Genomic DNA, 16,559 nt, shown 5'->3' on the forward strand with positions numbered 1-16,559 from the left:
GGACTTTTCCGGAACCGAGACGACCGCGCGCGGTGGAGTCCGAAGGTAGCGTGCCTCCGGCCGGTGAATTATAAAATATTATAATAATTATAATTGATTGTTATCATAATTATTTTTGTTATTGCTATTATTGTATAGAATTGTTATAACTTATTGTTATTTTAATCGCCGAATCGATTCTATAACTCTCCTACTCCACCACTGCATCGATCACGTGACGTCTTAAGCGTTATGAGATTAAAAATATTAAAGAGATCCGTCGTCGCGTGATAGGCCATTTTCATTTCTCATCAGCCATTGCATTAAGTACAGTACAATTTATATAAAAGATTATCTTTTTCTTTTATTTCCACGTTTTTTGTGCTCAGATTTACATCTTAAAGTGAAACTACGGCCTTGTGATGCACGGTTATAAATAATTTCAGAACTGCTCCGATCATCCAAAATTCAAATGCTTAAAAATAATAAAATATCGGTTTGTATTAATATCAGATTTTTATGCACGTTTTCAGTTCAGGAAAATATTCGGTTTTTTACTATTGAAATATAATTTAATCTTAAAACTATTTATAAAAAAATCGCACTAAATACTGCATGTGTTGTGTAGGTAAGTATGTACTTAATTTTGTAAAAGCCATTCTTTTTAATTTTCATATTTTGTTTAAATGTAACATACATTTTATATAGATAATATACAATATGCAATATGCAATTTCGGAAAATTTTTCTGACCTCTTTGATTTATTTACATGTACACAAAAAGTATAGAAAGACAATATTTTTTGCTAATACATAATTTATATTTTTTCGACATTTTCTAATAAAGATTCATATAACAAAAAAAAATGAATGGTTATTATAATATGTAAAAAGTATTTAGATCTAAATAAAATGTTGTGTTGTGCTTAAAATGTAATTACCATAGAAGATAAACCACATAAATGTTTTCAAAAATCTGTTACAATCTATTACACATCTGTAATGAGATGGATAACATCCATGCTCATAGAGCAAATGCGTTATCTTTCGGTCTCAAACGTAATCTTAATTCTTCATTCTTTCAATTCCTTAGATAAAATATCTGATAGTATCGCGTAGTTTTTAACAACATTTTAAATAAAAATATAACAATAGTATAGTTTTGCCCCCCTTTAAAAGTTATAACTTATAATTCAATTTCTATTTTATCATAACAAAATTAAACAGCATAATGGATTGTTTAATAATTAATAATAATAGATTTATCGTTTTGACTTTTGAGTGCCTAAGATTATTATTTATTAATAGTATCATTATAAACCGAGCGCCTTCATATCGTAATACGAGGAATTGCAGATAGATGACAGTGATGGCATGGCGGGTTATTAGTTATTACCACAATAGCACAATGCGAACTAAGATTAGTTATATATATTTAGTTTTACTACTGCTTGCCCCCCCCCCCCAGGATTGACTCCAAGTTACGCCACTGCAGTCACGAGCTTTTATAATATTATAATTATTGTTATAATAAGAAATAAGAGTAAAATCATTATTGTTCTGACATGTACATATGTTATAGGTAATGGGTAAAGAAACTTAAATATAATTCGTTTAAACGATAACTATATTATTAAATGTGAACAATTATTTATTTAATTTCCAGATAAACGCATTATTTTGTAAGATCATATTATCGAAATGAAAATGTGTGAACGGTGTTCAAATATCATTTAAATTATCCCTATTACTATAAAAATAATAACTTAACTTAACAGTCGAGTTTTAACGTACAACTAATCACATTTCAACAAATTATAAAAACAAAAAAAGACAAAATTGTCAAACATTTCCATCAATTCACATCTAATAGAGACACCTAGTCTTAAGTTTAGAGTCTAACGAAATTTGTAATTCTGACAATTAAAGTAAAATGTATTCAAACAATAATTTAATTTCTTGGCGTTTTTAAGTAAATTACTTGTACAATTTGAAATTACATTTTTGTAGCTAGTTAAAGAATTTTTTTTATGAAATGCAATTTGTCAAATTATGACAAATGTAATATATACAGTTTTTATTATTTCTGACTAGTAACAACACTATATCTTCTATATTATTATCACATGATTATTTCTGTAAAATCCATATTATTACGGCCTTGAAACCCCCCAAAAAAATTTTTCTACGATGAAAACGAAAAACGCCTTATTCTCTTCCTGTAATTTGTCTCCTAACGGTATACATATATACACAGTAATAAAACTAATGTCAAACCATTTTGTCACTCAGATAAATGTTTCCAGTTTGTAATTTGCCACCTTAACTCTTTTTATCGGGAGCACTAGAAATTTATGTACTGTAAAACCCGTATCAAACAACTTCGATCGTTACATATTCTACAGGAGATAATAGTGCCCTCAATTTATTGGTTTTGTTTTATACCAACCCATTTAATATTATATTTGAAAAGTTTGAGACATTGACAGAGGAATAATCAAGACAATCCAATGGTTACAAAAAAAGCAAAACAATAACAAATTTATAGAAATGTGTTTGTTTTGTTTGTTTAAACACTTTAAACACATGGATTAGTTCAGAATATTATAATTCCGTAAATTCGCCGAAAATTAAGCTAAAATAATACAAAAATAAATTCACTGGTATTTCAAAAATATTCAATTAATCATACTGTCCTAGGCGTTTTATTATACCTACCTACTTCTACTATACCAAATAAGATAACAAAATATTTCCATTCGTAAGGTATTTTATTTGTACTTACTATTAAATATATAAATCGCATTTAAAATTATTGTTTTTGTTCTCCAATATTCCAATTGATGTTTTTTTTAACGATGTTTTTATTTTTAAACTTCAGGATGTATATTAAACATTATTTTCAATATTTCGTACAAATGTATTATGAATATAAAGTAAATTATAATCGCTAAACACAAATCGATTGTTGGAAAGGTATTTTTTGTGATTTCCAGTACAACGAATCGAGTATCGCTGTCAAAACTGTTTTTTTAATGGTTTCGTATCGCTTAAAATTTTAAAATAATCATATAACACTATCTACGTATGATAGAGCGTCGAGGTAGGCTAAATGAACAAGTGCCCAAAAAATATAACCTCTGCACTTTGTTCACTTTTGTAAAATGTTTTTATAGTTTTCAAAAACCTTGAGTTGACTTAATTAGTCATCTCGTTTGTAACATCTGCCTAACAATTTTCTTCATCGTCTATTTCAAATTTATTAAACTAAATTATCCACGTGAATGAATATAAGTTGTTTGATCATTCGACCGTGTTATTATAAGCGTTGCCACATTTTTTCTGTTAAGTGTAACGCTACAATTATTCAATTCCTCTGATATTCCTCATTATTTTTCTCAAGATTTTTCTTCCTTTATCATTCCTTAAATAGTGGGAAATTTCTCCGATACATAAAATCATGGATTTTTCGTATGATGCGTACCGACCATATGTATTTTTATTTTATTTTATTTTTGATGCAAATAATACCTAACAATTATGAAAAAATGAATACGTTCTCACACACAAAAAATACATTTTTATTGTTAATATTCAACAATACGACATTTATTATTATGAATCAGTTTGCATATTATCCCCCTGCGCCCTAACCTGACCTAACGATATGCATATTATTACGAAATACTATTATTTATAATATCTGTAAAAATAATAAAATATACATATATATGTGTGTTTTGGTTAAATTGATTAAAATTACTTTATAGTTCTAAGGAATATAATCAAAAGCAATACATTTTAAATTTTATAAATATATTTTTTTTAACATAATATTTTTTTTTATTTGTACTATCTGTAAAAAAAAATTTCTAAAATTTACAAAAGATGGAGAGATACATAGGAGGGATTGGTAAAATGTATTGAATAAACTATTCAATAATAGTATTTCATGACGTGGATAGTATACTAGACAACTATGTAGTAAGTTATGGTACCAACTACGTTTTAACCACAAGTACCTGGGTTTGTTTGGGAAGAGAGGTTCTGGATGGGGGATATTTAAATAACAATATTTTCTATTTCATCCTTTGTTAATGTATATATATGACAATAAATCATCCACATTACACGATGAACTGTTTTATTCATTTCTAATGATTCATCCGAAGTGAAAATTGTAAATACGGTTATAATAATTGTTGATAAAAACACTTTTTGAAAAAATATTATGCTTTGTATTATATTCTAAATCAGTTTATTTTGATGTATAAAAATCAAATATTTTTGAAAAATTATTTGCTTCAGAATATTTTCAAGAAAGGGTAAATGATTTTAATAATTAATATTCGTGATTTTAAGTATTTACTGTTAAAATAATCACTCAGTCGTATCAGAATATTTGTGTAAACAACTTTATAACATAATTTTATAAAATTTATTTACAAGACAATAAAAGTAGGTATAGTTTATTATTTTAAATGTAAAAACAGTAATATATTCCAGACGTCCCAATCAAAGTTTTATCTAAATTCTCTTATTAGTATTTTCCATGTAATATCACTATAGCCATTGTACTAATTTTCACATTAATGTCTGACCTTAGAGTATAAATTTAATTAAAAAATTATGAAATGTAGATACCTAAAAAAAATATATATATGTATACATACTTTTAAGTATATATATGACGTTTGAGACTATACTATTATCAGCATAATGTCTGTTTCACTGTTGTTCATAAATAACAATTAAATATAATATAATATTTAATCGTTCTTTTCCCGCTAAAACCAGCCATAATGATCCACCAACAAAAATCACATTATTTTAATAAATATATTGTAATATTATGCAAAATAATACAAAAGTCAGTATTTAATAATACTTGCATGCAACGTTTCTCCAATCTCGACCTTAATAGTATCACTAATACGTATTTTTTAAGACTTGTAAATTAAGTTATACTAGGTAGTTTATTATTATCGATATTTTTAACGTGTTTAAAGAATGTTATATTCTATTTTCATTAGTTACATATTAAATTACATTTTAAACATTATTAGAAAAATCATAATTCATAATATTTTATTTTTATCATAAAACCCATTATATTATGGTTTAGTTTGTAATTTGTGCTAATTTAAAGTAAGACATACAATAAGAATTACAGGGACGTAAATATATTAAACATAATTAAATAGAAAACATCAAAAATAAATAGTTTATCAAACACCTCAAGCTCTAATTTCAAAGCATTGAAACAACATTTCAAAAATTTTAAAACATTACAGCTTTGGACAAAACCATCGATCCTGGCAAAACTAATTGCTTAAAATGAACACTAAATAAAATAAAAAGAACAGAAAATAAAATGATGCCTATCGATGTCTCCCAATGTCTCTCAAAAGAAGAGACTAAGTTATATTAAATCGTTTTAGAATAGATCATACACACTACACACATGGCCATCTAATGAGAAAAGAGCCACCAAGAACATACCTTACATGTGGATATCCAACATCGATCAAACAAATCATCACTGAATGTAAAGACATACATACAATAGGCCCAACAAAAATACAACATACCTGAGCATCTTCACGACACAATGGGCCCCGACGAAGAACCATAATATCCAAAATATATATTATTATTTATAAAAAATATTAAATTATACAATATAGTTTAAAATATTTACGTTCCGTATTATGTTAAAAATGAATGGTCACGCTTTCGATACTTTCTTCTAATTAATAAAAAAAAAACATCGATATGACTTATACAACTTAGTAGGTACTAAATATGATATTTTATTTTGAATTTCGGATGATTGGATTATTTATGATGTAAGTAAGTAACATATAATACTTTGGCTATCTAAGTATAATTTTAAAACTGTATCAAACTAACCATAAATTACAATTAATTGCCATTCCAGATATTAATTGTGTCAAAAGTTTAAAAATATATTATAAACCGTATATATATATATATAACACTAAAAAATATTTAGGCATAGTAGAAACTAAAAATCCTATTTTCTAAAAATTAATTACGATAAAAGTAATTTATCTAATATTTTATTTTATTAATTCTATACTTATTATAGGTATAGTTATAATAATTCTAACACCTGAACATTTTAATTTAAAGCGATTTAAAGGTTTTTTTTATGTATTTCCAGTACGTTGTAATTTAAACACTAGAATTACAGACTTCGATTAAAACAAAAAAACTTAAATAATTTAAATAAAGTATAAATATATTCTTTTCTTTATACAGTTGTACTTGTATGCTGACTTGTGAATTTCCATTTTTTTATTGGTCATTATTTTAAAACTGAAATAATTGTAATAATATCTTGGAGTTGGCATTATTTTATTTTATATATCTCACACAGTAAGAACCTTGTTTATTATTATTTTCTAAAACTGTACACAAACCATTTTCATTGAGTAATGTTAAAACGGACGTTTTGTTACACATAAAATAAATACAGCTAATAATATTAATTTTGCACTATTAAATAAAATAGGTACCATTAATTAATGGTTTGTGTATAATTTGAAAATGTGTATTATTTTTTTTTTTTTTTTTTTTATTTTAGAACCATCAGCAATAAAACTATTATAGTTCGACAATTAGATTAAAACGATAAATAGAATTTGTGTGTACAATTTAAACGATAACATTGGTATGAATATAATGTTAATAATAGTTTTAGCATATATAAAATAATAGAGAGAAAAAAGATAAGATAAAAACATAATGAGGTGATTATTGTTAACAATGATAAATAATAACAACTAAGCAACTTTAGTTAGAAGTGAATTGAGGACTGTGGTTAGCAGGGAGATAAGAGGACTAATAATAGCGTTTAGATTGGAAATAAAGTTGGACAGAATGGTTGAGATGGGTGGAGATGAACCATTCGTGTTGTGATTTTTCGTTGCTTCTGCGTAGTTTTTCGGTTTGATAGGAGGAGGTTCGGTTGGAAAGTTGGCCGCCAGAGGGACTGCTGGAGGAACCGGTGTATCATTATTATCTGTGTTATTCATTTTTCGTGCAAGGCGCCTCTTGAGATAATATTTCTTTTCCTGCTTGAAGGCTGGGCAGCCTCTATAGTTGGCGGTATGAGCGCCGGAACAAAGTACGCACTTGGCCGGTGTGGCACGAGATTTGGTGCATTCATCAGTGGGGTGGTTTTCACTGCATTTGACGCAACGTGGTTGATGGTTACACCAGTTACGAGTATGTCCGTACATTTGACATTTTTTGCATTGGGGAGGTTGGTGAGATTTTCTGGGCTTTTCGATTATAACTATGGAGTTTAATAACTTAGTTACTTGAAATATTTCTAGATTGTGTTCCTTTGGTTCAAGGTTGATTAGGAATAGAGGCAACGGTGCCTTTGTTTTTTTATTCTGAATATTGCTAACGTTAAGGACAGAAAATCCCAATTCATCAAGGACTGTCTTGATATCCTCGGTGGGAGTGGAGTAGTGTAAGTGGCGGATTACAGCTTGAATTGGACGTAAATGTTGAGGTGTGTGTGTGTGAAAAGACACACGGCTCTTATTAAGAATAGACGCAGCATTAGCAAAAATATTGTAATTGGCCGAACGAATCGTTATGAATGCCATAGAAGACTTAAAGGTAACTGCGTCTGGGCCCAAAATGGAAATAATATCATACTTGAGCTTTGAGAAGTTAGTGACATTTTTAATGTAGATTGTCGGAGCGGTGTGGCTAGATCCGTCGCTGGTCGGTTGAGTAGACGTTTTCTTTGAATTATCCCCTTGAACTAGTAGCTCATCTGTAACTGGGGGTGGACTGAATACCTCTGGTTCGGAAGTTGTGCCATCCTCGAGGGCGGCAAACCTATTTGGGGTGACAAAAATTTTGCTTTTCTTTTCGTCAGTTGTTGGAGAGGACAGAGATGACGATAGATTGCGTTTATTGTGCGTGTTATTTTGATACATATCGAATGGCCGCGTATATAGTTACGCAACAAGCAGGTAATTGAATATAAAACGCATGACGCTATCGGGTAACGATAAGGAGTAACATGCGTGTTTACTCTACGACGGTCGGCACCGAACTGATGTGTATTATTAGGTAATAATAATACACATTATATACTAGACATATTTTATTCCAATAAGATAAAACAATTAACTTGAGCAACCAGAAAAAAAACCCTTCAACGGTTATATGCATATACCTAGAATTTTATAAACTTACATTTGAAAATTTGTGAGACATTTTAGAAAATAACTAAATTATTTTTTTGGAATTTATAAATATTCACATTATGTACATACACAGTTAAATCTTTCCAAACCAATGTAATATGTTACGATAACTTTTTCGATTCGTCTTGACATTGTTAAGTCATACAATTTTTGTATCTACCAACGTTAAAATCTTTTCATTGATTTAAATTTTAAATACAAAAAGCACTTTTTTAATGTTGGAACAAATGTATCTTCACGGTTCACTGATAATATATGCATTTAGTGCAAAAATTTCCAAGATGTATTTTAACTTTTAAAGCTCGTATGGAAATAACTGAAATAAGTTATTTTTTAATAATTTAAATCATCAATAAATTAAACGCTTACCGAGCATAATGCCTATAAAGTTTTCTCGATACCATAAGGAAAAAAAAAAAAAATGCCTATAAAGTAGGAACGATAATAATATATTTGTTGTTTGAAATGTTCAATTAAAAATATACAATTGTTTTAACCAAAGACAATAAAACCTTGCATTGTGCCGTTTAGTTTGAATCCAACGAAGAATAATTAATGTTCGTGATAATAAATTGTAACACGTATAAATGTGTAATTGAAAAATTTAAAACTGAAATTAATCCGCGGTTAATAATATTATTTTCGCTACCTGCCGACTCAGTGGCAATAGGTCAATTTATTCTTGTTTATTATTTTTTTTACATAATTATAATATTCTATAGTTAGTTGTTTATGGATATTTTTTACTCAAAACACGCTCTACAGGAAAAATTAGCACTTTTTTTAAAATTGTCTGATTTCAAATTTTTTTTATTTCATAAGGTGAAAATAATTTTAAACATGGAATTTCACTTTTTAAATACGTCGCTTAACACGAAAATGATTTTTTGAAAAACAAAAGAAAACTTGGGAAAATTTGTCGTGTAATTTAAAATATTTTGTACTATGCAATTTACAAATAGAAATTCATTAATCAAAGTCTAATGTGCCCTGTAAGAATTCTTAATCTTTTCATAAATAAAATGTTCGATATTAGATCACTATGAGGTGTAAAAATATTTCCCGAATGAGACATTTATGAGAAAAAATCAAGTTAATTAAAAGCCTCATCAATAAACAATTAAAAATCATTAAAGATTAATTGATTCATAGATAATAAAAGCATATACTTATTGACTATTATGAAGATCTTTCATGCATGTTCGACACGAAAATAAATGACGAGGACTAAAAACAAAAATTCCAATAAATAAAAATAAACAAAAAATAACAATAATTACCACAATCATTCACGCCTGCCTCCCACACACACCACACGACACACACCCTCATATAACTTACGATACACCTATAAACTTATCACCTGAAGTCAGTTACGTCTAAGAAAAATGTTTCGGAGGCAGTGGATTATTTGTTTTTATATTATTTTATACGTACAATCAGTAATCTAATCATGACCTTTCATGTCCGAAGCCCAAAATCAATTCTACAGACCGCACAATGCACCGGCCACTGGACATCCAGGACCCTTTATAAACGGTAGCGTTGTGCGCGTGGACACTTACAAAAAACTGTCATTTCACGCCTTTGCAATTACCCCAGCAATTACACTTTGTAATTCAAAGTCAAATTCAATGTCTTCAAAGGTCACGCATTAAACACGCGCGTTTTTCGTTTGCATAAAATATAAACTTTGTATTATGATATTACGATAACGATGACTCAGGTCTCTGTAGTGGTTTCATCCAATACCCTCTGATTTAAAAAATTATAATTAGCGTCTTCACTATATAATATTATATAGCACGATTAGTGATTGGGTAATATTGTTTTCTTTCGAGTGGCGCGCATATGGCGAGCGTATCATATTATTATTATGCATGTACAATTAACGTATAATTATTATAATAAAGCGATATCAAATGTTTGACATCGGTTTTTTCAGGAATCCAATAGAAATAACGGACTTGCCATGTATTGTTCGACATCGTTTACATGCATTTTATGCAACGATAACTTAACGATAACTTACTATAGGTGTACCGCGAGGATTTATCAATTGCGATTTCTCCAAAGATAATAAATATATCATAAATATGTTTTTTATTTTTTTTATTAGACTCAAATAGACATGGGCTACATATATATTATTTTTTAATTTACTTAAATTTTTTGGTAAAAAAGTTAGAAAATTATTTTTTTATTTAATAACTATTGAAAAAAATAAAGATACCGAGGTACCTACTTATTTAGTTTATTTTTTTTTAAATGTTGACCTTTCAATATTTTATCTTAATTAATCTCATGATTTTTAATATTTTTTTTTAGTTTGTAGATAAAAACTGATTTTTGTCCGAGCGGTGAGTCCCACTCTAAGGCTGCGTATATCTTCGCGGGACACCTGCAGTAAAAAGTGTACACACACCAGATATAGTGTTTTGAACCCTCAACTATAATTAGCGTTTGACAGACTTTTGTAATATATCTATAATCTATGTGCAATCATTTTTTTATTAATTTATTCTAATTTCAATTGGTCGTGTGGATGTGTGGACTTGAACAATAACGACGACTAGTTAAGTATGGAGAAAAAAATAGTTCTTACCAATAATATTATAATTGTTTAAATTTACTCAAAACGATATTATATTTATATAGTAATAATAATTTATAATAATTAATGAAAAATTCGTTTATGTTTCCAGCCAACTACATCGAGCTTGGCACCACATCGTTACAATACCAATTAACTATGTGATCTATATTATTATTGTGGTTTTAAATATGACCTGAATCATTCTGCAACGTCAATTATTTGCATCACCATTTCCCGTTGTACTCGTACTTTCGTCAATAATACTGTAATAAGCAAAGATAGCAATCACAGGGCTTCGATGGAGTTCCTTTGTCGATTACATCTAATATTGCAAGAGAGCCATTTGCATACTATACACTTGATAATACAAATATTTTGTAAATGTATTAATTCAGTGATTGAAATTTAATATAATATTATTGTATTGTTTTCGCTCAGTTATACAATTTTAAATCCCAAGTCAACAAAAAAAAATAATAATAATAAAAACTAATTTTGTCGTCTTTTGCTTGCAGTCCAGATAATTATAAATTAATGCCATTGGCATGACGGTATTTTTAACGAAATTAATTATACAGTTTGCACTCTTGCACAGATTTTTTCTACATATTTTAGCTGAGATAGAACTCTTGAAGAAAAAAAAAATACGATAATTATTGTTATAACGAATTTTTGTTAATATTAATTATTCGTCCCAATACAGGTAATAACACCAACTCAAGTTTCTATGACTCAAATAAAATCTACTGTTAGTTAAACTTAAGTTCTGAATTTTTTTGTTTTATAGTAGATAAATTTTGGAGTTAATTAGTGAATTTATCAATGTATAATATTATATCATACAACTTTAATAACACATTTATATATTATAATGTATCTAAAGGTTCTAGGTGTAAAGCGAAATAATATAAAACAATACAAAAGTTTGGTTTCTAAACCAGTTATTTGATTTTTTTTAATGATAATAAACGACATATATCTTTTAAAAAAACTAACTAACAAAATACATAATATGCAAATGGATACTATAATAATTATTTAAATTAAACTATCATCTACGAATTGTGATTGAAATTATTATGACATTATTTTAGAAATTAACTTTAGATAAGTACGAAATAGAACTTATTTTTCCAATTTTTACATTATTAATCTCAATTACTAAAATCTTAGGTCCCACTTTATTATACATTTGCATGTACATGCATTGTTTGCTTATTGTATTTTATCAACCACCAGCAAAAATGCTTAACATTAGTTAAATTAGGTACCTGTTGTTATATCAAAATTATATAATAAAAAATGTATTTCATCTCCAATTGGTGTTTTATTTCGAACATCTCTTTCGATGGGCATCTCGCACATGTGTAAGACGGGTGTGACCGTCATATTTGACTTTTATTGGTTAATTACTTAATTAGGTTGAATTTTATTCACTATTAAATTATGAAGATATTCATACTGAATTTGAGATTGACTGTGATTTTGTTGTCATAACTAATATTTGTAAAATAATAGATATGATTAACCCGAAGACTGCAGGAGAATCGCTTAATGTTCAATCGCAATATTCATTACATCTTGAAGATATTATGACATAATATTATACAAATTAAATCCGACTTAATGGAACAACTGACGGGACAACTGCTCAAGTTCGATGGTTTGCTCTATTAGTCTAACAGACGATTGTATAAGATAATTTGTTTATAATATGATTTTATGATTTTAACCCATTGATGATTTTCATCGATATTACATCATTCACAGATATATTGTAGGAACTATTATTCGACTCAACGGATCAAATAATACTTATTAATTAATATCATCTTAAATATCGCATTCGATTAGGTCACCCGTAGTATCATATTGTTGTAATAGTATAAAACGTGGTTAAAAAAAAATCAGGAACGGACCGAAAACAACCGGTTAGCAAACATAATATTTCATATAAATTATAGCTAGAACCGAAAATAACCGTAATAACATGCATTTTTAATTATGAAAATACCTTAACTGACAAAAAAACCCTTTTACAAAAATAAAAAATTATTGCTTTTTGATTTCTTCAAATATTACCAAAGTGACGCAAAGAAACCATCGTTAGGGCACTTTAACGCTTTATTTACTAAATATATTATTTGTAGAATAATATTTTACAATTTATGTTTCATATTTATTACGTAATAAAATAATAATAGGCACTAAAAAAGTACTAAGTACTTAAAATTATTTTTTATAACTTTTTGAATTTATATCAAGTTTATGATTATAGTTAATTTTTATCACACGAAAACATTAAATACCGTCTACCTCGCTTTCTACTAAATGGTATTTGAATAGAAGACTAATAATTTGTAATTATAAAAATGATCAGTCCTAAATTATAAACTGTATTTTAAGTATTTTAACACACAAATGCTTTAATCGATTTAATTATACTATAATCAATAATCATGATTATTGTTCACATCCCGGTTCACATACAATTTCGATAGTTAAGAATGGATGGAGGGATGAGTCATCACCAGCGTTGAGGTGTGATATAGGATTACCTATGGGATGGCAAAAAGGAGAGGATAACAATATATATATTATTTATGGGGAGTTTATTATTTAGATTTATTCGTACAGAAAAATGTGACTTTATAATTGCTTACGGGTTGAAGAGGCGTATAGGAATGATTTTAAGTTCATAAACTATACTGTGAGCTATATACTATAAACATTGTAATACGCTAACCTACACTTAATGATAATAACACTAATTTAATATTATAACAGATTAATAAAAATATCTGACCTTTCGCATGATTTCAAGAACTTCTAACCTTATCGAAATTGATAAGTCGGCGCAGAGGCGATAAGAGGCGTCGGGTCGAGGTCCGCGATAGTTGGCGGCGACAAGTGGTGCACATACGACGGAAAAAGTGTCGTCGATAGTTCAAAAAATATGTCAGTATGCACACGTATATAAATACTACACAATAACGAACGGACGGATATTTGTAAATTGCGCCCACAATGAGTAAGTTGTAAAAACTAAAAACAGTAACTACCCATAGTGTATTGCATCAGCGTAATTTTTCGACTTCTAAAATGTTGTATTGAGTAAAATTTACGTATATATTATTTAATATCTTAGTTACTTTGAATTCATTGAACACTGTGGTACATTTATTTTATAAGTGAAATGTTATGACTAGGGTTCGGGACTTATTGCACACAAATTGTAGGAAATATGCATGCACATATGCACTTAAAATAACCGAAATATGCGCAAAAATATGCAACTAAATATTTTTTTTAAATAAAATTAAAAAATTTGATTTATTCGCTACACGATTTTAAAAGCCACGACGCACGAAACCAAACTGAATTCTTATTTTCCTTTTATATAGTATTACCTTAGACGATTTACGATAAACGATAGTATACGCAGAAATAATTAGGTATTTCCCTAGTGGCCAAATCCAGTTAATAATGTTATTATCTCATCTTTATTAATAAACCGAGCTATACGGAGAAACTGATTAGTGATTGATTACCTACTAATCAGTGATTACTGATTTGTCTATATTGAACAACACATGAGGGTAAAAAAAAATTATAGTTCTTTAAAATAAATGTACTTAACATGAAACAAAAACTGCGTAAATATGCTATAAATAACATTTAAACTGCCAAAATTTGGCAAATATGCATTTTGCTCAGAAAATGGCAAAATATGCGAAAATATGCAATTAAAATTTTTGTATTTCAATCCGTTATGATTTAAAACAAATTTAAATCTTACTTAGACTATTCTGCAGTCATTATTAAGCAATATGCAAATGCAACAAGTCCCGAACCCTAGTTATGACTTATGAACATCAATTCTAAAACACAAACTTAAAAAAAAAAATGTTTCCTAATTTATGGAAAAAACGTTGATTACCTGTGTCAAAAATATAATAAATGGTTTGAAAATAATGTCGCATAACTACAAATAGTGATTTACGAAAATAACTCAAGTAATATACCTTTTATTATTTATCCTTCATAATTTGCCATAAAAAAAAAAAAACCGTTATATAAACTAATAAATCTAAAAAGTAAAAGTATTAGCTTTTTATATAATTTTTTATGTTAACCAAACCAAAAAATATGTTTTCGAGGATATAGTAATGGCCGCGTCGTACGTCGCGTACCTTCAAGAGGTAACGCTAATTAATGTTAAACATAAAAACATAATAATTTAAAAAAAAAAAACAGGGTTCAATTTACTAGACAGAAATGGATACCTCAAAATTCAACGAGTGAGAATTAATAAATTATAGAAATATACATAATATTATACTTGTAATGCATTGGGCGCAATTTACAATTTTCTCTTTGTCTTTGTCACGGGCGCGAATTTTCGTTTGTCGAACAGATCGGTGTCGGCGATGGCGCCGGCGCGCACACACGATGGCTATTATAAGGACGTCGACGGTCGACTAAAACGTAAATCGTATGTTTAGTACTTAGTACGAACATGTCGTGTGCGACAACGACAATTTTTGGCAATAACTACGCCATTACGCCACCGACAATTACACAAAACGTTGTGTAAAAATAAAATAACGAACGAACGAACGAACAAGGCCATCGGACTGACAAATGACGAGAATTGAAATTTACTATTTTTCCTTTTTTTTTCTTTTTTTTTTTGTCAACGGCCAATATACCACCACGGATGTGTGATTTCGCGGGGAAAACCGCACAGCACGTAATGTTGCCAACGTGCATATTACCATTCTGCACACGAAATAAAACCCATATGAAAATACAGCTTTCTCATTGGTTCTACATTTGGCGGGATAAAATATTTAAAATATTTATTATTATTATCATTATTTTTTTTATTCTAATTTAATCTAATTTATTACTATGTATGTATATTGTATCTAATGATAACAATAATAATTTATTCGACAAAAAAAAAATAGCATACATACTAATTAGATCAATATACATACATAGTAATAAATTAGATTAAATTAGAATAAAAAAAAAAATTATAATAATAATAAATATTTTAAATATTTTATCCCGCCAAATGTAGAACCAATGAGAAAGCTGTATTTTCATATGGGTTTTATTTCGTGTGCAGAATGGTAATATGCGGGCTGGTACAGTTTTCCCGATTTCGATAACAGGTACCTTATATGACACGGGACACAAAATAACGCGAACAAAAATAAACAAAAGGCATTAAAAGTTCGTTATAATTTAAAATATAATAATGAACATTTCTACTTAAAATAATTTCTCGCCAAGTAAATAGATTATTGAAACAAAATAAGAGTACTTTAATTCAAAATACTTAGCATTTATTTATGTCACATCTTTATAGTGCTTAGAGATCTGGTCTTTTTTTTTTACTTACCTAGCCGGTTTTTACACCGAGTTCAACGAAGTGGTTTTGTTGTGATATTATTATCGCGAGCTTGTGGCGATCAGTGTCCAACAAGTTGGCTTAACTGTTAAAGTAGTAATACCGAGAATAATATTAAGATATTAATTGATCCGTCAATCCGTGGCAGGTTTTAATTTAATTTTACCTATGACGTATTTATAAATAATGTTATTATTTAAAAACATCATACTATTATTATTGTTATTTTCTTATAATCTGTACCTCACGATTAAAAGTAGTGTCTCAATAATGTGCAAGCATTTTTACCGTCGTTGATACCATA

General features: G+C 28.2%; 2 protein-coding genes across 4 annotated transcripts in view; one reads left to right on the top strand and one right to left on the bottom strand.

Annotated features, from left to right (window-relative positions):
- LOC107166174 (zwei Ig domain protein zig-8-like) overlaps positions 1 to 15,320 on the bottom strand; it is a 417,908-nt gene extending 402,588 nt beyond the window's left edge. For both annotated transcript variants that reach the window (XM_089229654.1, XM_089229653.1), the window contains exon 1: positions 13,640 to 15,320. The gene's annotated coding sequence lies outside the window, so the exon portion shown is untranslated. The remainder of the gene's footprint in view (positions 1 to 13,639) is intronic.
- The window catches only part of LOC149055373 (uncharacterized), a 51,211-nt gene continuing 48,389 nt past the window's right edge, over positions 13,738 to 16,559 (top strand). The window contains exon 1 of one of the 2 annotated variants that reach the window (XR_016192141.1): positions 13,738 to 13,864. Coding sequence is in view for 1 of the 2 variants with exons in the window: in XM_089229656.1 (XP_089085782.1) it covers positions 13,861 to 13,864 (4 nt within the window). In the remaining variant the exon portion in view is untranslated. The remainder of the gene's footprint in view (positions 13,865 to 16,559) is intronic. The other variant, XM_089229656.1, reaches the window with a different exon arrangement.

Source organism: Diuraphis noxia, unplaced genomic scaffold (genome assembly GCF_037042655.1).
Source record: "Diuraphis noxia isolate RWA-SAM2 unplaced genomic scaffold, SU_Dnox_SAM2 contig0005, whole genome shotgun sequence".
Taxonomy (NCBI): domain Eukaryota; kingdom Metazoa; phylum Arthropoda; class Insecta; order Hemiptera; family Aphididae; genus Diuraphis; species Diuraphis noxia.